This window comes from Arvicola amphibius, chromosome X (genome assembly GCF_903992535.2).
Source record: "Arvicola amphibius chromosome X, mArvAmp1.2, whole genome shotgun sequence".
Lineage (NCBI taxonomy): Eukaryota > Metazoa > Chordata > Mammalia > Rodentia > Cricetidae > Arvicola > Arvicola amphibius.
This window is the reverse complement of record NC_052065.1, coordinates 135,333,880-135,358,998: the sequence shown is the minus strand read 5'-3', so window position 1 is coordinate 135,358,998 and position 25,119 is coordinate 135,333,880. Positions and strand designations below refer to the sequence as shown.

Here is a 25,119-nt window from a genome sequence, read left to right as displayed (position 1 = left end):
ACTTTTAAGAACTTTAACCTTTAGCCTGCATATATTTTCAACACATTAACCATTTTGATGTTTTCTTCGACTTTGAATCTTTTACTGTATATCTCTCTTTTTCTGACTACATGAGTCTTTAATTTACCAAACAATATCGGTAGGACTAAAGCCATGATTTTGACAGCTAGATCCAGCCCATTCCTTAGCTTTCTGTGGCTGAGGTACCGGCCAGAGCCCTGTTTACTGCCACAACTCTATGGCATTTCAAGGTCCCTGCCAGCAAGCAAGCTGCAGCATTCTGCTCACAGACCACACTCAGTTGGCCTGCCTGCCTGAAAGAGTCAGAGTTTGCCCTGGCAGGACAGGACAGAACGCCAGCATTTTAAAACAGCACAACTTTTTTCCTGCTATGGCTGAAAACCGAAAAGCATGCGTTCAGCTTTTCATCAACACTATGTAAGTGTTTCATGGCAGGACCTCTTAAAAGAGCTTCAGGGTTTTGCAGCTAAAGCTGAGTCAGGAAGCCTCTCTTAAATGAGAGCACTTGGCCTCTAGTGAGCAGAGCAGACCCGAGAAATTGTTGCTACCAAGAAAACATGCTTTACTCTATTCTTTCCCAAGCTTTCTCAAGCTTTCTGTGGATTCAGTTATCCACGTTGGGCGCTGAAGGCACGGAATGCTGAGTGAGTCAGGCTTACATTATCAGCTATGAAACTGCCATGGTAGAAGGATGGATGATGAGACGGAAGGGATGTTCTCTAACCTTAGCGAAACAGTTTCAAGATTTCTATTGCTTTGTAGGCATAAGCAACTGTTACTTTTTCATCTAACTTATTCTCCATTCCTCTTGAAAAGCAAAACAAAAGCCCAGTTTTTAAACAAAAGATCATCAATTCTCAGTGATTGCTAGTGTCCTGTGATAAAGCCTGGGTTACTCAAAGTCATTTCTTGCTGATTTTTGTTCCCGTTCCCTTTGCTTCTTTCTATGACTCGCATTTTAATTTTTGATTTCACCATGTGCACATTGGTTCTCTGACTTCCTTTCCTCCAATGACCTTGTTACCACATTCCTTGTAGAGTTATTCTAACGGCTGTAAAGTAGCTATTGTTGGGATCTAGAGACAGCATAAACAGAGTGTTGGTACTCTTGCAGAGGACCTTAGTTTAGTTCCCAGCAGCCACATTGTGGCTCACTGTAACTCCAGTTTTAGGTGATTCAATTCCCTTTCCTGACCTTCAAAGGTACCAGACACACATGTGATGCGTGTATGTGCATGCATATGTGCACGCGCGCACACAAATACACACACAAAGGTAAAACACTCATACTCACAAAATAGATAAATCCAAGAAACAAAGAAGCTAGCCATTTTGGAGCTTTTTTTGTCCCGTGGGATGACAAAATGTTATTTGTTTCTACTTCTTTTATGCTGTGTTTTTTCTTCCTGATCTGAAACCATTTTTTCCTCAGTGAACTCTTGCTAGACTTTCTTTCAAAAACATTTTTTAAAGTGGGGAATATAAACAATTTCATAGCCTACAGAGTACTTTATATACTTTAAATACATGTGACAATTAGAATATAACTTACATAATTTTTGCAACAATAATAAATAATAACAAAGATAGCCTTTCATTACAGTGTTAAAAGGATGGTATGAATAGTGTTTGCATACCTGGTCATCCCTGGATCTTTGTGCTGTATAGAGCTGCCCTAAGTTGTGTATTATAAACTTCCTTGTTAGTCTGGAACTTCTTGATTCGAGGTAAAATTAATTTCCCAATCTCCATCCAGTCATTTCATTCAGTTGAAGCTTGTTCTTGTACAGATTCCTAAGAAGAGTGTCATGGTAGCATCATTCTGCAAGTTGTTGCATGTCCGTAAGGCTTTGCTGAATTCACACTTTGAAGGTGAACTTGCCTGGATTTAAAACATTTGCTATGATTCCCTGTATCATGAATAATAAAAACTCAGAGATGGAAATTGGGGTTCAACCTGAAAAGCGAAGCAGCCAAGCCACTAGAGAAGTCTTACTCTACCAAGGCTGGGCAACCACAAAACTAAGCAGCCTAAACCTCTCTCTCCTCCCATTTTTATATTCCCTCTAGTATTGGGATTAAAGGCGCATGACTCCTTAGGACTGGGATTAAAGTGTAGGGCACCACCACCTGGATTTGTTTCTGCACTGATCTTGTGTGGCCCAGGGGGGGCCTTGAACTCACAGAGATCCATCTGTCTCTGTCTCCCAAATCCTGTGATCAAAGGCATGTACCTCCCTGACCTCTAGTGGCCATAGCTTTGCCTTTGGTCTTCATAAGGAAATTATTGAACTTTAAAGAAAAACAAGTCTGGCACTAGTTCTCTCAGGTACATGGTGTTCTATTTCTATTTGTTATTTTGAACCCCTCGGGAAACTTCACTGAATTAAACATTTTCGTGTTTGTCCTTTGGATTTACTTTACTTTTAATCTTGGGAATATATATTATATTGAACGTAGATTTTTTTTTTTTTGGTCTACAGTTTTTGTCATCTCGCTCAAGTCTTCTTCCTCTCTTTGTCATTTTGTTTTACACATGCATCTGGTTTCTTCATCTGTTTCAGTTTTTAGAAAGTATATGTATAGGTGTTTGCTTGTATGCATGCCTGGTGCCTATGGAGGCCAGAAGAGGATGTTGGATCCCTCAGAACTAGAGTTACAGATGCTTTTGAGCTGCCATGTGGGTAGTGGAAATTAATCCTGGATCTTCTACAAGAGTAACACGTGCTCTTAGCCACTGAGCCATCTCTCCAGATTCCTTTCTTTTTAGTCATTATGTGTTGTGTTTAATCACTTATGGGTCTTTAAAATTCAATCTTATTTTATGAAATAAAAATTCTTAAATTTCACCTATAACTACTTTATAAATCAATTATTCCATTCTGTGATTTTATAATTCTGATTTGTGTTGCTCCTTCATGAATTGGATTCTCCTTCCTTGTTACTGATAATTTAATCCAGAGCCTTTGGAGCATGGTAGGTAACTGGTCTACCTCTGAGCTCCATATGTAGCCCTTTCTTACCAATCATCTTATTTCCCTTGACAATTTAATTCTACTTTCCTTAGGAGTTGTTATTCTCTCCCCACTGTCTACTATTTCCTTTTCTTTTTTTTTCTCCCAAAGAACACAGACTAGCCAGGTTGAAGGATCTCAGTAGCTCAGTCTCTTGAAAGCTAAGAATGACAACATCATTTCGTTTTACAGCTTTTTCCTTTTTGGTCTCCCTTCAGTCAAGACTGCCTCACTGTTCCTTCCTTTGTCCCTACCATCCTCTGTTCTATAAATTTTCTTCCTCCATCTTTTTGCAGCTCACTCATCACAAAATCTTCCTTAGGTTCTGTTTTCATGGTGTTTCTTTCTCCTTTTGGTGCAACACAAAATAACTAATATTTTGGTATATAGCTATTGTCAACACCCCCTTTTCCTCCTAAGATGATTAATGCTTCAGAGGAGATTTTCCCCAAACATTTCTAAAGGCTTTAATGGTGAATATTTTTTTTTTTTTTTAGAAAAGATATTTCATCTGGCCAGTGGAGTAAAGAGCTCTGTCCTGGGATCCATTTATAATGGAGGAAAAGGTCTGGTTTATCCACCTCTACTTATAGTCCCTGTCATGGGCACAAGACTTGCCAATCAGTTCTTCAGGCTTAAATCGTACACTTGTCTCTTTCCCAGCACTTATCATTGAATTGTTGCCAGCTTGAATGTAGAAATCGCCTTGAATGGGACCTGTCTTACAATCAGCTGGATTGGTCTCTCTCAGCATCACGTGGCCTGTCTTTACCACATTAAACCCCTCCCATAGCTACCACAGGCCCTGAATTCATGTACTTCACCAGCCCCAGGAAGAAAGGACGGTCTTTCAGGTCGATGTAGTGTTGCTTCCGGTGCTCATTAAAAGCGCAAAGGAACTTTATAGCCATCATGAGGAATCCCTTCTGCTTAAAGCCCTTGATGATCTCTCCCACCAGCCCGAATTTTGTGCTCTCTTGACTGAGCCTCCAGATTATCTGAGATTATGTGTGTTTATTAACCACACACAACTTAGGTTATTCTCTTAATGACTTTACCGCGGTTTAAAATGAGGAGTCTATGAGGGTGTTATTTTGCTCTTATTCCTCTTCTCTGTTAGTGCTTTGCATGATATTTACCTTTGATCATCTCCTGTTAGTTCATTTTCATGTGAAATGAAGTTTTCCTGCTCTTGGAGAAGAAGCACAGTGCAGGCTCATTGTCTCTGTTCACATATGCGGTGCGCCCTCTTCCGTTGACGTTGAGAACACTGCCATACTGATAGCTTGCTTTGTGTTTCCCAAGTGGTTATCCCTTCTCTGTCGTGAAGATGTTCTTATTTCTCTGACACTATTCTCATCACTCTGCATCTTTATTCTATCCCTTGTATTCTCCTCAGTAAAAATATCTCCCATTCCTCCTGAAAAAAAAATTGAGATCCATTGAGCTAAGTTCTTCCCAGCCTCCACCTACAGTTCATTGACAAGCCCCTAGGTTATCTGGAGTGTGGGATGTTCTTAGCTGCTGCTTCTCTGTGTCTGAGGCTCTGAGGTGTGAGGTCTCCAGCGCCATATTCTATTCCTCATGAATCCTAGGCTTGCCACTGAATATTAATACATAGAAATCAGAGTTTCTAATCTAATTTCACTAGAAAACAGATTTGTGGTGTCTAAGAACTGATTCTTTATTTGTGTTGTGTTAGTCCCTGCCTCAGTTCTGCCGCCCCTAGTCATTGCTGGTCACATTGTACCAGATGTGGGACAACTTCCTTGATGCCTAGATCTAGTGTGAAGAATCTTTTGAGCCTGGTCGAACTCAACTGAAAATTGTCCATGCTTCCATACAGTTCCTGGTAAGTGGGGACTTCCAGGTGCATCATTTCAGATTGTGAGTTAGAGAACCAGTGAGCGCAGACTGAGGAGTGGCAGGGTAGCAGCATCATGCAGGAGGTAAAGTTCCAACCATTTGATGAGTGATATAAGAATGTGACTGGCCTGTAGAGCTACTGTGAATGAGATGGGTGCTAAAAAAAAACAAAGGTCAAATTACTTTAGGTAAGAGGCAGCCCCACATTTCTGATTCCCTCAGCCAAGAGAGAATTGGGACAATGGAGATGTAACTGTTGTGTACACAATTCAATTAGACATTCCACCAGGCAGCAGTTATTGACTGTGTTTCTGCTAGGTCCCCAACATGCAGATGAAGGAGTAAATGCCTCTGCTCTGATGCAGAATGGACCATAAATAAACAACAGGAAATTTATAGCAACTCCAATTTCAGTGGTATTGAATGCCTTGACAAGAAGAGAATTGGATGTTATGATGAGGCACAGAAGAGTTAGGGGGTCTTTATGTGGAATAGTTAAAGAAGCTTTATTCATGAGTTTTTCTGACATGCAGGCTCTGAGTATTGCACTGCCACGGTGCATGGCTAAGTAGAACACAATGACATTAGACGTGATCTTCTCTTAGAAAAGAAATTAACAGATTGAAATTGTTAATTCCTCCTCTAGATGGAGTCAAAAGCAGGAAGAAGGGAGGTCCAGTGATTTTTACATTCTTAAAGGGAAGAAGGATTGAGTTACACTGTTGGTGGCTTTTACAGAGAAACACAGAGGGAAAACGTGGGTCCATTTAAAAATCTTCTGTACATGTTCATTGTTGTGACCTTCTGAGTGTGGAAACCAGAAGCTGACAAGACGAGTCAGCCTCATCTATTCTCCATGATAGTTTTTTAGACAGGGTCTCCTCATAGAACTCAGTACTTGCAAATTCAGCCATATTGGCTGGTCAGCAAGCACCAGGGTTCTTATCTTTGCGGTCCCACTACTGAAAATACAAGCATGCACACGATGCATGATCTTTTAAACCTGGGTAAGAGCCCACTATGTGCAGAAAAGAAACCCAGGAATTAGCAGCAAGGACTAACGCTGAGCATTCTCCTGTACAAGGCAACCGATATTGTGAATCTAGAGGCACAGGCTGGAGGAAACAAGGACATTTCACAGAGATTCAGACAAGAACAATGAGAGTGGGAAAGAAGACCGGGCTTGTGTAAGGTTGTACTTGAGAGCCCACAGAGGCACCATTTCGGTGCACAGTCACCAAAATATGTCATGGACTGTGATTCCAGACAGGGAAACAGGAGCTTCTGGGAGGTATGGCAGGGCTGCCCCACATCAGTATACCACAGGTATCAGTGACTCCAAGGGATGACAGGTCCCCTCCCTTCCTGTAAACAGAAGTCTCGGATCTCTGAAATATGAGAAAGGCTGGGATATTGATGTTTACTGCAGAAAGTCAGCCTACAAGGTTGGCAAATGTGTCTCCTTTAGAGTAAGAAGTCTCCGGGGAGGGGAAGATGGCTGAGAATGGAAAGTGCTTTCGGCATGAGGTGAAAAGCTGACCTCATTATCCAGTACTCATTTGAAAAAAAGGTGTGTGGACAGGTATGTTTAATCTCAGCACCAGGGAGACAGAGACAGGAGGATCAAAAGGAGCACACACACGCTCACAAACATGCACACGTGCAAGTGTACACTCTCTCTCTCTCTCTCTCTCTCTCTCACACACACACACACACACACACACACACACACACACACATATATATGAGGGGGATACGGTTCTTTGAAATCAGGCTATCCCTAGGGTCACAACAATTCCAGCCCCTTCTTTGGCTTCAAAGCACAGCCTCAAAGCACACATCTGCTCCTCTCCTTCAACGTGAGTGAGCAAAGAGGGAGGTAATGGAGAAAGCAACAGGACCTGCCCCATCCAGGGCACCCTAGAGAGGACAGGGAGTATGGGGAAGAGTCAGAGACACACAGAGATACACAGTGTCATCAGGAACCTGGTGTGCTGTCTGGGTGCATGGGGTCCGTGCACAGAGGGCATGACTGCGCATAGCTAGCTAATACTCCACCCAAAGCTGGTGACCCCACGGGACTTCTCCACACTTGGGCACAGGCCAAAGAGGGCTAGGACTGGCCTGAAGCTAACAGGAATTGCCGAATCCATGTAGACAATCTGCACCTTCAAGCACTTACGTGAACGTTTATTTCGGGGGGGGGGCTAGGGGGGGTCTGTGTGTGGAGAAACACGTATGCAGTGAGGAGCGGTCATAGCAAGCCCCACAGTCTCCCAGATGGTTCTCTTTTGGAGGTGAAGCTGCAGGGGGTGAAGGCTGAAAAGGAGAAGCTCCCTTCTAAGGAGTGGGCGCAGCAGGGACCCTGCCAGCCCCAATCCTGGCTGCTGACCTCTTCCGGGCCGCCTTTAGGATGGTCTTCTCAAAGAGCTCTTTTTCACGATAGTGCACAGGTGGGCCACGCAGATACTTCTCTTCTGCCTCCTTGTAGCTGAGCTCATCCAGTGCAGCGATGGCGCAGATGATTGCCTCTGGAAGAAGAACCTCCATGGTGAGCCGGACGTGGTCTCCTCTTGCCAGCGAGAGCAGGGCCTGGTCTGCTTCCTTGGATATTTCTTGCAAATGTCTGGCCACGAGATGCAACTGGTCCTCATCTTCCAGGTAGGTCTCAATGCGGAAGACTTCCCTCTTTGATTTCCAGAGGTCGTCCAGCCACCGGGACGGTTTCCTGCCCTTCACGATGTCCAGCAGGTGCTGGTCGGCCCCCTTTCTCTTCACGATGAAGTCTACGAGCTTCTGGTTGGCTCTGTCCCAAGCGGCTCTCATGCGGTCAGGCAGGAGTTTCTTGCGGGGCCTCTTCCCACCCGGGGCGGTCTCCTCCTCCCAGTCTTCCAAGTCGGCATAGCTCACCTTGGGGAAATCAATGCGCAGGTCACCCTCTTGGATGGCCCTCCTCAGCGGGTAACTGGCTCGTGCAGTGTAGTAGTCCATAAAGGTGCCCCGGAAGGAGCCACAGGCGAGGTCCTCTCTGTAGCGGTCGATCACCAAGAGGCACCAGTTGATGCCCTGGCCGTACACTTTGCCGGCTCTCCGCAGGAGGGAGAATTTCTCCCCACAGTCCAGGAGCTTCAGCTTGCGGAGAGGGACAAGGACACCCCTGCGCTCTAACTGCATGTTGCCCTCGATCAGCAGCACCCTGGCCTTCTCGTCGTTCTTGCTGACACTCTTGACCACCGCTGGCCAGAAAGGATGGTCCTGGAATTTGAACCAGACCAGCATCCCTCGTTCGATGGTATTCGTCTCCTGGGCAGAAGCCACACTGGTGGTTTGGCAGGCTTCCGGAACTCCAGGAGCTCCCCTCTTGACCCTGGCCTTAGTCACCTTCGAGTGCACTTGAGTTTCCAGTCCCGAGAGCCCGCACTGTGCACACAGCGCATGGATCTTCCTTTTCCTGCCAGCAACGCGGACTGATCTTCGCAGTCTCGGGACTGGAGGCGCGCAGGCTGCCGATGCCCCCTCTGAGTCTGGCCTCGGGGTCAGCGGCCTGGGTTCCTCCTTGTTCTCTGGGAGGGTGGTCTTCCTTTGGGCTCCAATGGCCCGGATCTCTAGGCCGCCACACCATACTTGCGGCTTGAGAGCCTTGGGCGGGGTAGAGGTGTGCCTCGGTGGCCCAGAGGCAGGCCTATGCTCATTGTTAGCACGGGCACCCTCCCTAGAGGCCCGGGTGCTCAAAGACCTGCGCTTGGGTGTGCTCAACTTTCTCTTGCTAGGCTTATCACCAGCATTTCCTGTTGGCCTCTTGCAAGAACTTGACGGCACTCTGGTGCCCCTTAACATGCTCCGTGGCATTTCAAAGTGGGGGGACTCCACAGCGGTGAGGGCCTGGGCTTCCCCCCCTTGCACTGCAGGCTCATTCCGTGAGCCCAACAACACAGGTCCTGGGCGGCCTCGCTTCCCAGGACTCCTGTGGGAGAGCCCTTGGCCTTTCCGGTTGCGCCCTTGGGGGTGCGGGCGCTGGCGTGTGCTGTGGCTGGTCTCCTCTTTATGAACCTTGGGAGCCGCTGTGCTGGTTCTTTGGCCACCTGCCCTTTCTCCTTGATACAAGCGGGTTCCCTCGCCCAGAACATCCAGGGCCACCTTGAGGGCTCTTCTGTATGCCCTGGTCTGCCCTGGCGACCCATTGCCCTGTGACTCCTTTCCGGCCAAGGAGGCGATGGTTACGATTTCAGCCTTGGTTAGGGGCCTTGCCTCTGCGCTCCTCACTCTGGTCTTCTCACCATCAGGAAGAATCTGGACCTCCAGGAAAGAGGCCCGTCTCCTCTTACTATGGGCTGAGGTGCTGGGTCTGGACAACACCCTTGCAGGCCACAGCTGGCCCTTCCAGTCGCAGAGCACGTATTCTGCAGAGTCCATGGTGATGGAACTCTGGGGCTGTTCTGATCAGGGCAGGGTGACACCCTGGGTTGTGGTGGGCACTGCTCCCTGCTGGTCGTCTCTGTCTGGCCTGGCTCCCCAGCCTGTGGTGCTGTCCTCCCTCCAGAATCTGGTAGACAAGCTTAACCTGGTGGCCTCTCTCAGGACGATGTGGGCATGCCCTGTAAGTGTGGGAGAGGGAAGCAGAGCTGCGTTAGGATGGAATTAGCCTTTAGTGGATACTGAAGCAACAGCACAGTGAGGTGTGGAGAGAGAAGGCAAGGGAGTGCCCAAAGTCTGTTGTTCTACAGGGATGAGGGTGTGTGCCGGAGAGGATATGGAAGGATCCAGAGCAGATGTGTAACACAAGGCCGCCCACCATCAGGCTGGGGTGGTGAACTTCCTCCAGGAGAGGTGAGTGTCTTTACTTGGCTTGTGTATTTTCCTGCCCATCCAATTCCTAGGGGGCTCCCTGGGATTCCGCCCGGTGGGGGGGAGCCTCATTGCTTTCTTTCCTAGGGAGCTAATCCCTCCCCCCCCCCCCCCCCCCGCGCTCCACCCCAGGAAGCCTGTGCACACCTAGTGCACCTTGCCTTTTGCACCAGTATGATACCAGGTTGAGGAACGACGGGGGTGCAGAAATCTTCATGGCGATTTGCATAACATGGCAGGTAAGGATGGCTGCTGTCACTGTCATAGCTTCTTTCCTCCCTCCCCTTCCCCCGCCCCCTCATATTTTGGTTCCGACCTCTTGCTGCCAACTCCGTGCTGGACCTCGCTGTGGGATCAAGTGCACTCATGGTACAAAGCAGAGCCCTCCCCCCACCAAGGAAAGCATTTCTCCACGGTGGAGAAATGCTTTCTAATTGGCAGACTCAGTAGTGTCAGATGAGAGCAACAGGGTAAGTGTCTCCGTTGGTATTGCCCGCTCTCCTGCTGCTACCTCAAGTCCATAGACCCTGCACACCCATATGTGCCGGTGATGGGCACTGTTCTACCAACAGATCCCAGGCCATAGAACTCTCCTGCCCACAACCTAAGTGCCATACCGTTAATCCACAGGGTCGTCTTAGACAGATAGGAAATCAAAGCAGCTGTTTGATGCCCTGGATGGTCACTTGCCCGTCCCCTAAGTCCAGAAGGCTTGCTTTGAATCTTAAGTGGTGTCCAATCTCATCTGTAGCTTAGCTCTCCTGTCCATGTCCCTCCATTCTCTGCCTCTCCACACAGGATCTCCCCCGTGCTTCTCAGTGGAATCTCGTCCCTTTCTGCTCACTGTGAGTGGGTGTGTGTCAGGATCTACTCCTTTCCTGACTGCTCCGGACTTGGCCCCGTGGTTCCCTATCAGCAGTGAGCATGCCGTGCGTGTTGTGCATGCACTCTGGAAACAAAGCCCACATCTGTCTGATCCTCAGGAGAGGCCCACTGAAGGTTCCGATGACCACACACTTTGAGGACCACAACGCGGAAGAACCACGGAGGGCTCACACGCCACAGTTGCTCACTGTTCCTGCCAAGACTCAGGTGGCTTCTGTCATTACCGGGCCAGCACCAGGCTCAGGGCGGCAGAGCACTGTGGACTCAGGGCTCCTGATGCCGTTTCCTGAGGACCCTGGTCGTTTTGGGGACTCCTGTTACCCCACGACCCCTTCTGTGAGTGTGGGCATGCCGACCTCTCCTTTAGGGACTCTAGGCCTTGCCCATGGGAATTCCCGACCGGACAGAAATATGGGAGGCAAATGATATTCACTTCCTTCCTTCAGCCTTTTCCTTCCCACCCTCTGTATCCATAAACACCTGTCGGTACATTCTAGCTCCAGATCCCTATTCACTGCTCAAATGTGCAGTGTCCCCTCTGCCGTATGCCCGTTCAAGTCTTACCGACTTCCAATCTGATCTCACAGTGCATAAAGTGGCTCTCAACATGCAGGAGTCTAGGTCTGGCCCAGTCTACACCTGCTGGGTGACGCAATAGTAAATGTGAGCTGTGCAATCTGGGGCCCAATTTAGGGATCACCTGAGGTAGTTCTTCCTCCGAGGAATCTGTGTGATGTCACAGGGTTGGCCTGCTCTGATCCAGCCTCCGTGGAGTCCTCGGCCACAGGTTATCTGCTGAGGACACAGAGGAAAACGTAGGCCCCTCAGTTACTTCCGGCTGCCCTCTGCTGGACCTTCCGAGCACATGCTCACCAGCAAGGCTGACTGGGCACCATCTAGCCCAAGCAACCATGCCCCCATATGCAGGTACCACACCTCGGGCACGAGAGAGCCCACCGCTGACTCGGTGCCCTTAGCCATCATGGAGGCTCGCGTTATACTTATAGAATGCAAGCTTTCCACCCCAGGCAGTGGTGCCTGCAGGAGCTTCTGCTTCCTTCGGGCGTAATGTTCTCAGCCTCACACACTTCCTGAGTGAGAAAACATACCCGGAAATACCAAGTTTGTGTTCAAGCCCACATGCCAGGACATCCAGGCAGCATCTGTAACTCAGTCACAGAGAAAAGCGTCTGCACCCATATGAGGCCCTGCTCTCCCCGGCGTGAGTATTCCATCTGTGCAGGCCTACTGCGCCATGCCTTAGAAAACCCCTCCGTCTTCTACAGCCTGCTTAAATATTGTCAGCTTTGCCAACCGCCTCCATCGATTCAGGCATCACCTCTAGTGCACTGCCTTCAACAGTTACCTTTCCGATGAAAGCAGCAAAGTCTTCTTCCCCAGAGGTGCACGGAGAAGGGTGCAAGATGAAATCCGGAAATCTCTGTCTCAACACATGCTTTGGCCCCGTGCCCGAGGCCTTCTGGCAAGAGCTCGCACACGATCCCCGTGTGCGACGTCCATTCACGTTTTGTGCAGATGGGAACTTCCAGATGGCTTCCCTCCCTGTGGTGAGACAAACAGACGGGGGCCAGTCTGACGAGAGGGTGCGAGAAGGGCACAAAGCATATTGTTCACAAGCAGGGGCCGAGATACAGGGAGAGATCCGGATGATGGGCTGGTGGGTGGGAGGGAAACCCCAGCTGCACACTCTGTAACACGGCCCAGCTGATGCGTAACCCAACTGCGAGCGGAGCAAAGACTCCGACCCGGGCACAAACTAACACCCGTCGAGGGAACAAACGCTGCCGCTTCTTCAGGTGCTCATACCGCACTGATTTTTTTGGCCTCGGTCTGCCTAGCTGCGATTAGTGGCCACTTTAGAGGCGGCTGTCTTTTGGAGGCATTTCTTCCCTTTTTGTGTCAGGTCTCCAGGCCAAGAGATCTGGAGACCTCAGCTCCAATCCTCCAAGGGAACTGCCAGTCCTCGTCCACATTTACCTCCTCCTTAAATACCTTCCAGCTTCCCTCTCTCAGTCAACACAAGCTACAACTATCTCGGGTAAGGCGCCCTTGCACGAACACGGCCATTCTGTCAAGAGCACGTGTGACAATCATTGACAAACAACGAGGAGGCATCCATTTACGTAGGTTGGCGATCTATACTTTCAGGGCCTGAAAGGATCAAGCTGGCACCAACGCGGTGAGGTGTCACCGGAGGACAAAGAGACAGGGCTGGCTGAGCACCAGTCCTTGGGGCTTCGCGTCAAACAGTAATAGCCAGAACCTTTCCTGTCCCATGGAAGAGCCAGCACGTACCCACGGCACACTCACGGGCTCAGTCACGTTCACTCAGGATGGCCGCAGGCACCTACCTGTGAGCCTCGCGTGTCTCACTAGTGATCCCACGTCTCCACTCTGTGAGTATCCTTCGCCAATGTATCTGTAACCAGGAAAGAATGGCTTGTCCCTGTTGTCATGGCAACCACAGTGTCATGGAAAAACGTTCTCTCCTAGTAGCCAGTTCTCTGTCGAAATCAGGAAGGAGGCTGCTGACTGTTCACTTACATCTCTGTCACCTAGTTCCCCCACCATCCCCTGCAGCTGCACGCATGAAACAAAGTAAGCATGCACACATACGACAGAAGGCGATGCTGCCTGCCATCCCAGGGTGCAGGGGGCCTTGGTGCAGGGCTTTGACAAGGGGCTGGGGCAAGGAAAGACAAGAGCTGACAGGCTCCTTTCTACCTTCTAATATAATAAGATCAGGCAGGGGCCAGGTCTGAGAAGGACACCTTTTCACCTGCCAGAATTTGGAGGGCAGGCACTTGTCTCTCCAGCTGTAAATAAATAAGTGTTCTAGGTCACTTTCTAACAAATATGGAGGACCGTGGACCTCCAGGAAGTCAGGTGGCAGCATCATTCCCCCCACCACTGTCCTCTCACACACACACACACAAAATCCATGGTGAATCTCAAGCAGAAAGGAGGGAGAACAAACTTCGACTGGCAGGAAGCTTTGGAAACCTCAAAGCCCACACACAGTGACGTATTTCCTGCAGCAGTGCCACCCCGCCCCCACCAAACAAACCCAAACAGCAGCCTCTGGGAGGAAAGAAGTATTCAATATCCCCAGGCATTGGAGGCTATCTCATTTAAATCAACACAACACACACACACTCACACACACACCACACACATTATACACCACACACACTCACACACAGACACCAACTCACCTCACAGGCCACCCTGGCCCCTCTCGCTCTGTGGTCCCTCTGTCCTGCATCAAGAGCTTTCGTCCTCCTGATCCCTCTAAACCACCCCAGGAGCCCGGCCACAGTACCCCCAAACCCCCAAAACAAAGCAACAAAAAATCCCGTCACTCACCTACGCACCTTGGCTCCTCTAGACAGCCTCCATCCGCTCAGAGGTTAGTCACGTTTAGTTTGGCCCCACCTCCCAACATAACGCTCTCTGATTGGCTGCCGTGATAGCCCTTGAGCATGCGCGGGATGGGGGCAACATTGTGCGCATGCGCCAAGGGGTTCAGCACGCCACCTCGACCAGTCACGCCCTCCTCTTGAGGGATGGCCCTCGGCCTCATTTCATTGGGCCACAGTCACAGCCAGTGAAGTCCATCTTCACATGTGTCTGTCTCTGAGTGGATGAAAAAGGAAGGGGCGTATATGTGTCATGGAGGCCAGTGGGTCCGATGGGTTGCTCTGGTGACGTGAAATATAAGCACTTGCACAGAGAGGTCAGGCAAGACTCCAGGGCTGGGCTCATCTATCAGTCAGACAGGCATTTACCGACCTCGGGCACAGCAGTTGAGCACGCCTGAGAGGACCGCTGTGCTTTTCTCTCCAAATGGCGCTCTGGTTGCCTGATGGCCCGTGGCTGTATCTCACAGGTCTCAGGTGTTCATTCTGTCCCCGAATAGTACACAGGGGCCACCTGTTGGATATCGCGCCCGTCCCTCCTCTAACACCCTGCCCGGCTCAGACCTCCCAGGTCCTCTATTTCTCGAACCTCTCCTCTCACGCTCCAGAGGTGCCTGGTCCAGTTCGAGGCTAAGGCCAGACTCAGGCGCATCACATCACAGGCCCTCTTGAGCAAGCCTCCCCGGGATCCCCACCATCCAACCCCAAGGGCTGTGGTTCAAGCATTACTCTCCTTAATCCCTTACCAGAAGATGCCCTTTCACCCAGTTATTCACTAGGTGATCCTAACCCAAGCACACCCTTGAGAGCTTCCTTCCCTTCAGAAACCAGTCACCGACAGTTAGTCCCAGCCTTTCCGATGTACATGTGCCCCTTTTTGGCTGGAAGGGTGTGCTCACATGCCAGGCAGGCACAGCATGGACTGATGAGTTCGGTGGCCTATCCAGGCGTGCTTGCATGCATGCCTGACGGATGGCCATCAGGCACGTCTCAAGGCACACACTCTGCTCCCCAAGGGCTGTGGGTGAATGTAGTAGTCTCTGATTGCCTCGGCTGGAGCCTCACCGTGCAGTCCCTTAATGGTCAGTCACACACCTTCACCACCCTGATCCAACAGAGTAATCTCAGATACTTCTGTTTTTAGAGTGACGAGGGTCTCATGCAGATAAAGTCCACCTTGCTGAGGATACAGTTAGGTTTGCTGAAATAGCTCCCATGCTTGGGACCGACCCTCTGTAGTAGGAAGGGGGCCGCTAGTTCTTCCCGCCTGCCCGGCTGGCTTAGACCCGAAACAATCACACAGAAACCGTATTAATTAAATCACTGCTTGGCCCATTAGCTCTAGCTTCTTATTGGCTGACTCTTACATCTCAATTTAACCCATTTCTAGTAATCCGTGTATTACCACGTGGCTGTGGCTTACCGGGTAGAGTTCTCAGCTTCTGTCTCTGGTGGTGGCTCCATGGCATCTTTTTGACTCCACCCTTTTTTGTTCCAGCATTCAGTTTAGTTTTCCACACCTAGCTAAGTTTTGCCCTGCCTTAGGCCCAAAGCAGTTTCTTTATTCGTTAGTGGTAATCACAGCACACAGAGGGGACTCCCTCAACAGCCCTTCAGGTCTTCTATCAGGCTATCTTAGTTAGGGCTTCTATTGCTGTGATACAATCCATAACCAAGGCAACCACAGAGAAGAAAGAGTTTACTAGGGGCTTATGGTTCCAGAGTAATAGGGTCCATAATGGCAGGGAATGCAGGTGGCACACAGGGCACCTCCAGCTGGAAGCTGGAGCTGAGGGCTCCCATCTCAAACTGCAACCTAGGAAGTCAAGTGAAAAAGGAGGCTTTTGAAACCTGAAGGCCAACCCCCGACCCCAGTGACATACTTCCTTCCCTCAGCAAGGCCTCATCTCCTTAGCCTCTCCAAACAGCCACCTGCCACCATTGGATTTCAGAGACGAAAGAAACTAAAGGCAGGAAAGAGACCAAAGTCTGACATCAACAGATAAGCCTGACTGTGTTTAACCCAAGGACAGGGACTCTCCACCGCATCTATCAATCCCTGCCAAGTCACAATGTAAAGAACCTGGTCCGGGTGGCCGGTTTGGGGACGACAAACTATTTCCTCTACCCCTCTGCTGGCCAGCCAACATCGAAAGTTGGCCATCCAACAGAGCAAAATGTTACCCACTTACGGTTCTTCACGGTCACGCTATTGTTGTTTCTGGTGTCCTGCACGTCCTGCCAGTGTGCAAGGGTTAAATCCAAAGGAGTAGAACAAGTAGTTCCCATGTTGTTAGTTATGTTAGTTCTGGGTCTGGGAAGATAGAGAAATATCCCACAAAGGAAGCGAATGGGAATAATCACAAGACAAACTGAAGACGACCAGACTCTCAAGAAGTCCTAGAATTCCAGGGGAAGACTATCCTCCCTCCAAGGTGGGAGATGCCCAAAGACACTCCAAGTCAAACGTACAAATTCCACAGGTGGTTCCCTATCCTCTCTGTCCCCAATTCCGTCCAGAAGCTTCTGAAAGTGAACAGTCAGACCTCGGGTAGAATCTCTCAGGGGTCCCTCCTGGACCCCCCCCCAACCCAGTCTAGGGATCGAGACAAAAGGGTGCAATATTCAATAAGCACATCATCATGCAAATGAAGTATGGACATATGTATGTCCTCAGTTGGACGGTTCATATCAGTCCTTGAGGTATGTAGATGAAGCATGCTATGGACATATTTTTAGTTGGCCAGTTCTAGGCTATCCTTGAGGCAATGCTCTCCCAGTTGTTATTGTCTCCTACTAGATGGTCCTTGTCACATGTGAAATGTTGTAGCCTAGCCTAAACAGCGTGGTGGAAAGCAATTAGGTCAGTCTGACCGGTTTTTCATTTCTCTCATTATCCGCAAAACCTCAGCACAGCATCCCCCATATATCGGATCACCCACCTAGCCATTATCACCCCGTGCCTTTCTCCTCAGAAGGAGGACGTATGGAACCAGTCCCTCTCCTCCCCAAGACCACATCTCTCTGGTTGGCCCCGCCCTATATGCCCCATATCAGTTGTTACCGGGGGTGACTGGATCTGGGTTCTGCAAGTCATCTGATGGGAAACTCTGATCAACCCTAGGGCGCTTGGCACTTCTCTCTGTATCTTTCTGCTCCTTGCTTGACATGGCAGGGGCTCTGCGGATCTGGGGATGACTTCTGAAATGTTGGTGCACACAGACAGTAAAGATGTCAAGAATGTCATGGTCGCAATGGAAACAGGGACTCACACACAGACACCAAAGAATACACACAAAGCACATACACCGAACACACACTCATACACAGACACACTCTCACACAGTTACTAAACCATACTCACACAGTACACACCCACACCACCCACACCACACACAGAATACACACACCACACAAACACACACACTCATACACACACAATCACACACAAACACCAAAGCATACACACACCACACATACCACATACACCACAGAGACATACACACACACTCATACACATACACACTCACACATACCACATACCACACAGACACTCACCACACACCCTCACACACAGCACACACACACCCCCCACACGACCACATGCACACCACACACACACACACACCGCACAAACACACACACCACAAACACTAACCAGTCACACACCACACACACCACCTACCACCCAGACACTCACTACAACCCCCGCACCCACACAAACACCACATACCCACACCCACACACCCACAGAAACACACATACCATACATACACACACACACACCATACACATAGACACATACACCACCATAGATACGCATCAAAAATACACACATACCACACAGACACTCACCACACATATAGACACACTCACCAAAAACACACCACACAGACACACATACAATACAGATACACACACGCACCACACAAACACCATACACCAATACACACGATATCACACCGGCGCTCAGCACACGCACACACATAAGCACCATACACACACCACACAGACACATATACACCATACAGACACACAAACACCACAGACACACACACCACACACACACAAACACAGGCACAGAGGAATCCGTCTTCCTCTAAGCTGCCTGAAGGCATGCCTACTATCCCATGCAGCCATCACTGCATCTAGTGGCATGTTTTCTCACCAGATTAGATGACAGCAGTTTGGAAAGTTCACCTCTTCCAGGTTTGTCTACTCTGCCCTTGACACAGGCGTGGATCGTTACAGAATGTGCCTTTTGTCTGACGGATTTCACTGAAAATGCTCCCAACGTGAATGGAGCAGCAGTGCATTCCTTCTTAGGGCTGGGTAGTATAGAATTCTGTTGTGCAGATGCACCACATTTGGTGTGTCTCTTTATCATGAGTGGGTAATTGGGGAGTTTCCCACTGTCACGAGGGCTGCCATGATCTTTGGCATACCTATATTGGCTCAAAGGTTTCTATTCAGGGGATTGGCCCATACCTAGGTGTGGAGCGACTGTGTGATGGACTGATGTAACGTTTCCCATTTTGTTGGACACAGAGGTGCTCCCCACGGTAGATATAACACCAAGGCCTTGCTGGGGATGCTTCCTTACTCCCTATGCTGTAGTTCTTAATTTCCTTCCTAAATTGTAAAGTGGCATGGATTTAACTGCTGCCATCGTTAAGTTTCTGGCATTCCCTAAGGTCAGATATCACAGAACTTGTGTTCTGAGCCCCCATGGCTCATGCATGCCCAGATGATAGGGTGGCAAAGCTTGGTCATCGTGGATTCACAGTCCTTGGGGAGGACAGTAAGACCAGGAAGTATCAGAGCCCAGGCTGGACAACACAGTGACAGCCAGGAGTCTCCCTTATTCTTTAGACCAGAAAAAGCTCCAGAAGGCAATGAGGAAGGTGGCCCTCATACTGCAGGTCTAAAAAGGCTGGGCACAAATGAGCCTGTACAGTGGGCAGGGGACCAGGGGGCCTCCTGTTTCTACCCCTTGTGTACTTTTGCAGTCATCCCTGGACACCCGGGTCCTCCAGAGAAGCAGCCATGAGTGATACTTAGGCAGAAGAAGCTTCCTGCGGCCTGATGCACATGCCCAAACACAGACATGAGTCAAGCAAGAACAACTGTTATGGATTAAGTGCAAAGCTGCGGATCCCCAAGTGGCAGCAGGCAGCGGGACAGGAGACTATGCTCAGGTCCCTCAAGTGGCTGCAGGCAGCGGGACATAAGACCATGCTCAGGTCCCCCAGGTAGCAGCAGGCAGCTGGCAGCAGGTCCCGAGAGCAGCCAATTCCAGGCAGGGATGCCACAGTTCCCCAAGTGGCTGCAGTGGCCTCCAGGGGCAAAGAGTCCCAGGCAGGGAGCCACGTGCTGTGTGAGAGACCTCGACGGGGCAGCCAGTCCCATCAGCAGAGACAGACAAACGGGCATGCCAGGACACCACGCCGTAGGTCTCTGAAGGAGGTTGATCTCGGCCAGGGAGCCACACGGTGGGTGAGAGACAGAGATGTGCATAGGCACGCCATGCAGAGTGAGGTTGGATATTTATTTAGTGGGTTATGGAGCAGAGGAGGGGAGAAGAGCAGAGAGAGAGGCAGAGAGTGAGAGACAGAGACAGAGACGGTGGAAGGGGAGAAATGGGGGGAAGGAAGAGACAGAAGCTGCCTCTCCCAGAGGGAGACTCAGGCTGGATTCTGAAGACCAGCTTGCCTGGGCAGATGGGGGAGGGAGTGGGAGTAGCTTGTCTCTTACAGCAACAAAACAAACCATTAAATTCCCACCTCATTTTTATAATAAAAAGGCTAGAGGTTAGGCACCACTGGTTAAAGGAATTGGGGCGGCAGATTCTCAAGACTGCTCCATGCTTATTTGAGGAAATGGTCTTGTTGGGGAACCTGACAAGGCTGGGTGCTGGTCACAGCCTGGTGTAGCTGGTCTGTTTGCTCCTGTCCGGTGTTTGTGGTATGGAAATGTCTGGTGTCTCTTCCACCTGTTTAAGGTATTGGCAGAACAGAGGACAAAGTTAAGTTTAGGAAAAAAGATTTTAGGACCAGGGAATTGAGGGGGGCTTTTCTGACTGTTTAAGGTGGATCCTTCAATTCGGCTCCCTGGAACTCACAAGAATTCTTTGGGTTTGTGAAAACAGGAGTTTCAGGCATATACATTGTATAAACAATAGCATATTTATGTCAGAATGGCTGTGACACATATTTTTGCAAAACAGAAAGCATTTTTAAGACTATGGAAGGCAGCATGAGAGAGAAATTTGCTAACTTGTATTTGTCGTCACACCTTTATACCTTGCAGGTCTTGTATTTGGATTTTACTGAAATTATTTTGGGGAGGTTGTCCTTTTAAACTGACAAAACCTCTCAGCTGTCAAACTGCATCAGAGATCTTTGAGAAGGATGAAACTTTACTTGAATTACAGATTAAAAAATGACAGAGAACTTAACTTGTTTGGCACCTAGACTTCAGGGTCCTCCATGGTCGCTGAAGGTCACATTTGCCTTTTGCTGTTTAGAGGAGAGCCTGCCAGGCTCCAGAAGATCCTGTGGGCTGAGAAATCTGTAGGAAGACAAGCCTACCTTGACCTGAACAGCCAGGCTGTCGATTCCAGAGATTCTTTTCATGTCTGGAGATCCTCAGTTTAGATGAAAGGCAGTTTTTCTCAGTGGTCAGTGCTTGGCAGTCGAAGCAAAGTGTGGATGGACATTGCAGTGTGCCCATTTGTCTTCTGTCTTCTTTGGAGGAAATAGAGTGCGCCTGCTAGGAGCCAACCTGTCTCTTTCTCTTATGAGAAGTTTTTTTTTAATAATTAAATATTTAAATGCCATGTCCCCCAGGTCTCGGAGCAGTGGTGGGCTGTTTATCAGGTGGAACTACAGTATAGAATCTGCCTGGAGAGCCGGGCCCGAGCTTGACTGTACTGGCTCTTAATTTTTCAGGCAAGATTACACACGTAAAAAGACAGAAAGAAAAAAAAAACTGCTTGCAATAGAAGGTTAACGACAGAACTGACAATAATAGACAACATCTTATATTTTAAATATTGGATCAAATATAAAGTGTTTTTGTAAGAGACTTAAAAGTACATACCGGTTTAAAAAATAAGACTTATTATTTCTGTAGTCTGAAATGAGATGCAATGAACAGACATTGATAACATTTAACGGTAAACATAGGCACACCAAAGTTACATGTATGAACACACATACAGAGTGAACAGAAATTGGGCAAAGTGGATGTTCTTGGTGGGGCCTACCTAAGGCATGCCACTGCACAAAACACACAAGCAAAAGAGTCAGCACTGGGGACCCCGACAGGGAAAACTTCAGTAAAGATGGCAGGAATTGGTCATCTGACCTGGCTCAGTTAAGATGGCAGTGAAATCATCTGACCTCAGTTAAGATGATGGTAAGTTCACCTAACCTCAGTCAAAATGCAGCGGTCTTATATTGTATGGAATAGCCATGATTTTTGAGCTGCAGGGATTTTAAGTTTAATAATAAGAGACACCCAGAGGTGTGATCGTCCCTGTACTGAGCCGTCATACTATAAGCCTTGGCGGGGAGCAAAAGGCTGGAAGTGAAAACAGCCCCCTCATGGATCCGACCAATCTTGTTGGCAGCAGTAGCGGTGGCACGTACAATTTAAGGAAACTCCTTCTGTTTGCCTGTGCACTGACATTAGTTATAAAGCTCCCGCAAAGGTGTTACAAGCGGGACACTGGCAGAGTGAGAGAAGGAGCTGAGGAATTAGGGCATTAAGGCCTGGGGTTTTAGGGCCTCAGGAAGGCACCCATCCCAGGGAATGGCTGGATTGACGGACATGGATGAAAGCCTGTGAGAATGGTGACACCACATGGCCTATAAGGGAACGTCACCCATCTAAAGGCGGGGTGTAAATTGGTGGCAAACACCGCAGGACCCTTGGGAGAGCATCCTCAGCCTATAGGCAGGGTGCTGAAGCTTGACTGGCTCTAGTCAGGATGACTCAGAAGACAGAGAGGCCAGAGGCTGCTCCAAGTGGCCATTCATGGTGAGGGGAAAAAAAACAAAATGCAAGGAAAGGAAAGGGAAGGAAAGGAAAGGAAAGGAAGGCAAGGGAAAGGAAGAAAAAGAAAGAAAAGGGAAGGAAAAGAAAACAAGACAAAGAAAAATCTGATACCCTGACCCCCAGTTTCGGGAGGACTGACCCCGGGGTCGTCCAAACAAAAAATTAGCTAAGAGAAGCAATCCAGAGATGAATGTCAGCAAAGGGCTCTACCATACACGTAAAGACCGTGATTGTGGGCTCTCTCTCCATTTCTATGAACACCTGAAGACTGTAGGAGCAAAACTGTCAATTCCTCAGGTTTGGAGAAACAGTTAAGCTGACCAGGATGGGGAACTCAGCAACTGAAGCCAGTGGTGTGCACAGAAGTCACACTCAGGAGGAATTGTGATCTGTTGTAAAGAAACCTGGTACCTGAGCCCAGGGTTCCATGCATCCTCAGCCAGCCCCCATGCAGACCAGAGAGAATGTGGAGAGCCTGGCCGAATTGTTATGGTTTTAGTAAAATGCTGTGGATCCCAAAGCAGCTGCAGAGGGCAGCAGGCCATGAGACCATGCCACAGGTCTCCGAAGGCACTTCGTCCCGGGCAGGGAACTACTCGGTGGGTGAGAGACATGTATAGGCACACCATGCAGAGTGAGTTTGAATATTTATTTAGTGAGATATGGAAGGGAAGAGGGAGAAGAGCAGAGAGACAGAGAATGAGAGAGAAGGGAGAAGGGAGAAGGGGAGAAGTGGGAGACAGAACCTGCTTCTTTGAGAGGGAGACAGAATAGAGGGGACTCAGGCTGGAAGTTGAGGATCACCTTGACTTGGCAGATGGGGAGGGAGTGGGCGTGGCATGTCTCTTATAGGGACAGAGCAGACCATTACAACAATGGCAAGCCCAAGTAGCATGCCTATGGCTGCTGGACTGGCATCCCTTAGGGACACCTTCAGTTAGTCTCATGCATGCTCGCCTGTTTATCTAGAGAGGCCAGCAGCACCCTAGTTTACAGGAGCGAGGACTAGCCCTGGTAAAGGAGGGTCTCTGGTGACTGTCATGACACATGTCTATATAAGAGAATGACTAGTCGCTAGGGCCTGCGAGGTGATATCATGGGCCTCACTTCCACCCTGGAGTGGACAAGGCCCCAAAGGGCTGCCTAGTAAATCTTTGTGAGGGTCCTAGGGACCCCGAGGGGTGAGCGGGACAACTTGTGCGCCCCTGCAGAGACTCAGGAGCTTCCACATGGCTCCTTCAGTACCCTTTGAGCATTCCCGCCATTCCGCACAGGTCCATACTTCCACATGTGGGAGCACTGCAAACAGGGAGCAGAGGTGTTCTGGGCACTTTCAGCCCTTCCTAGGTGAGTTTCCACTTTATGCACGCACAACCGAAAGCTCCAAGTCAAGTATGCTTCATTGCGGGGTAGGTCTCAAGACAGAACAGCACCAGCCTGGCTCACATATGCTGACATGGTTTTCTATAGACGTAGAATACTTCCCCATAGTGAGGCAGACCTGGGATGCCGCCCCCTCCCTCGCCCACCCGGAGGACAAAGAGCAAAGAGAGTCTGAGGATTGTGGAGAGCTGCGTCCCTCTTGGTGAGTGAGTAGTTACCGAAACCCAGGTTAGTCTCTGAGATGACGTCCTGAGCCCAAATTTCCCAGTGGAGTGGAGGAGACACGGAAGGGCTGTGTGGAAAGCTCTGATAGGAAGCAGGGACTGAGAAGAGTGGACGGGACATATGTGTGCTCACAAAGGACCTGCGACACGGCCCTTTCTGAAGTCTGGGCCCATGAGACATCATCCGGGTCCACAGGTCCACAGTTGTGCCTAGTCAAAACAGGAGCGTGGGTGTTTAAGGGCCTCCCGAGCCTTAAAGGGAAATTTCCCGTCCACACGTGCGTCCCTGCGTGCGTGCATGCGTGGCTGTGGGCGGGCCTAACCAAGGAAAGGCATTGGACAGGAGCACGCATGCGCCCATGCTTTTCCACAGAGGCCGACGACTTTCCGGAAGTGAGAACTAACTGGCTGTGACCACTGCCGAGGGGAAGCCGGGTTTCGCGTCGCCCTCCCGAGGCCGTTCCTCTAGGTGAGTGACCAGCTGTCAGGGCCCAGGGTCTTCCCTGAGGTGGTTGATGCCTGGCTCCTGACTTGGACACCGCATCTCCTCTCCTCATGGCCCAGGTTCCCGGAGGAAAGTCTAGGAACGCTTTGTGAGGGACGCGGGGCATGAGAGGAGCGGACCAGAAACACGGGTGCTTGGGGAAAGACGTAGGGACCTCCCCATGGCCCTTTCCGAGGTCTCTGGGCACTTGAGATGTCCTCCGGGACACACGTCCACGGCGGGGCCTATGTGAAAGGGGCTGTGGGTGTTCAGGTCCTCGCAAGCCTAAATCTGCTGTGTTCCGGGACACGCGTGTGCCACCCCAACACTCAGGTCACGTATGCGTCATTGCCCCGTGGGCCTAGCTAGGTGTGACCCACCTTCGTGGGCAAGAAGGTCTCTGGGGATAAACGCGAATCCTGTCCATCTAGGTTTGTGACGAGGTATCGGCACCCATTGAGAGCCCTTGATGTCCAGAGGCTCACTTCTGAGTGTGACTGGAGGAGGCCAGATGGAGCAGTCTGAGAAAGCTGTGTTGGGGCCCCAGGGCCCGAGGGCAGTGGGCAGGGCAGTTTTGCCTGCTACTGGAGGGACTAGGGCCCTTCCAGGAAGCACCTTTTGTACCTCTTGGACATTTTCCAGATTGGTCCATGGGAGAGAGCTAGACAGGGGGCACGCTGAGAAGAGGAGGTGCTCTGGGCCTTTCCCGTTTGATCACCAGGCTGTTAACAGCATCCTCTCCAGGTCTTCTGGTTGGAAAACAGAAGCAGGCATCCCTTCTGATGAAGAGACAAGCCTGTGTGTTTACCATTCCTAGTTCCGGTAGTGCTTGTCTGTGAGCACAGGGGCCTCATGCCCTCTTACAGCCTGTGTGTCACTCACTGTGGGCGAGTATA

General features: G+C 49.7%; 1 protein-coding gene across 1 annotated transcript; it reads right to left on the bottom strand.

Moving 5' to 3' along the window:
• Positions 1-7,241: 7,241 nt before the first annotated feature.
• On the bottom strand, positions 7,242-9,314 carry LOC119805462 (PWWP domain-containing DNA repair factor 3A-like). The gene has a single exon (XM_038317427.1). The coding sequence runs from the start codon at positions 9,312-9,314 to the stop codon at positions 7,242-7,244; it is 2,073 nt and encodes a 690-aa protein (XP_038173355.1).
• Positions 9,315-25,119: the final 15,805 nt, after the last annotated feature.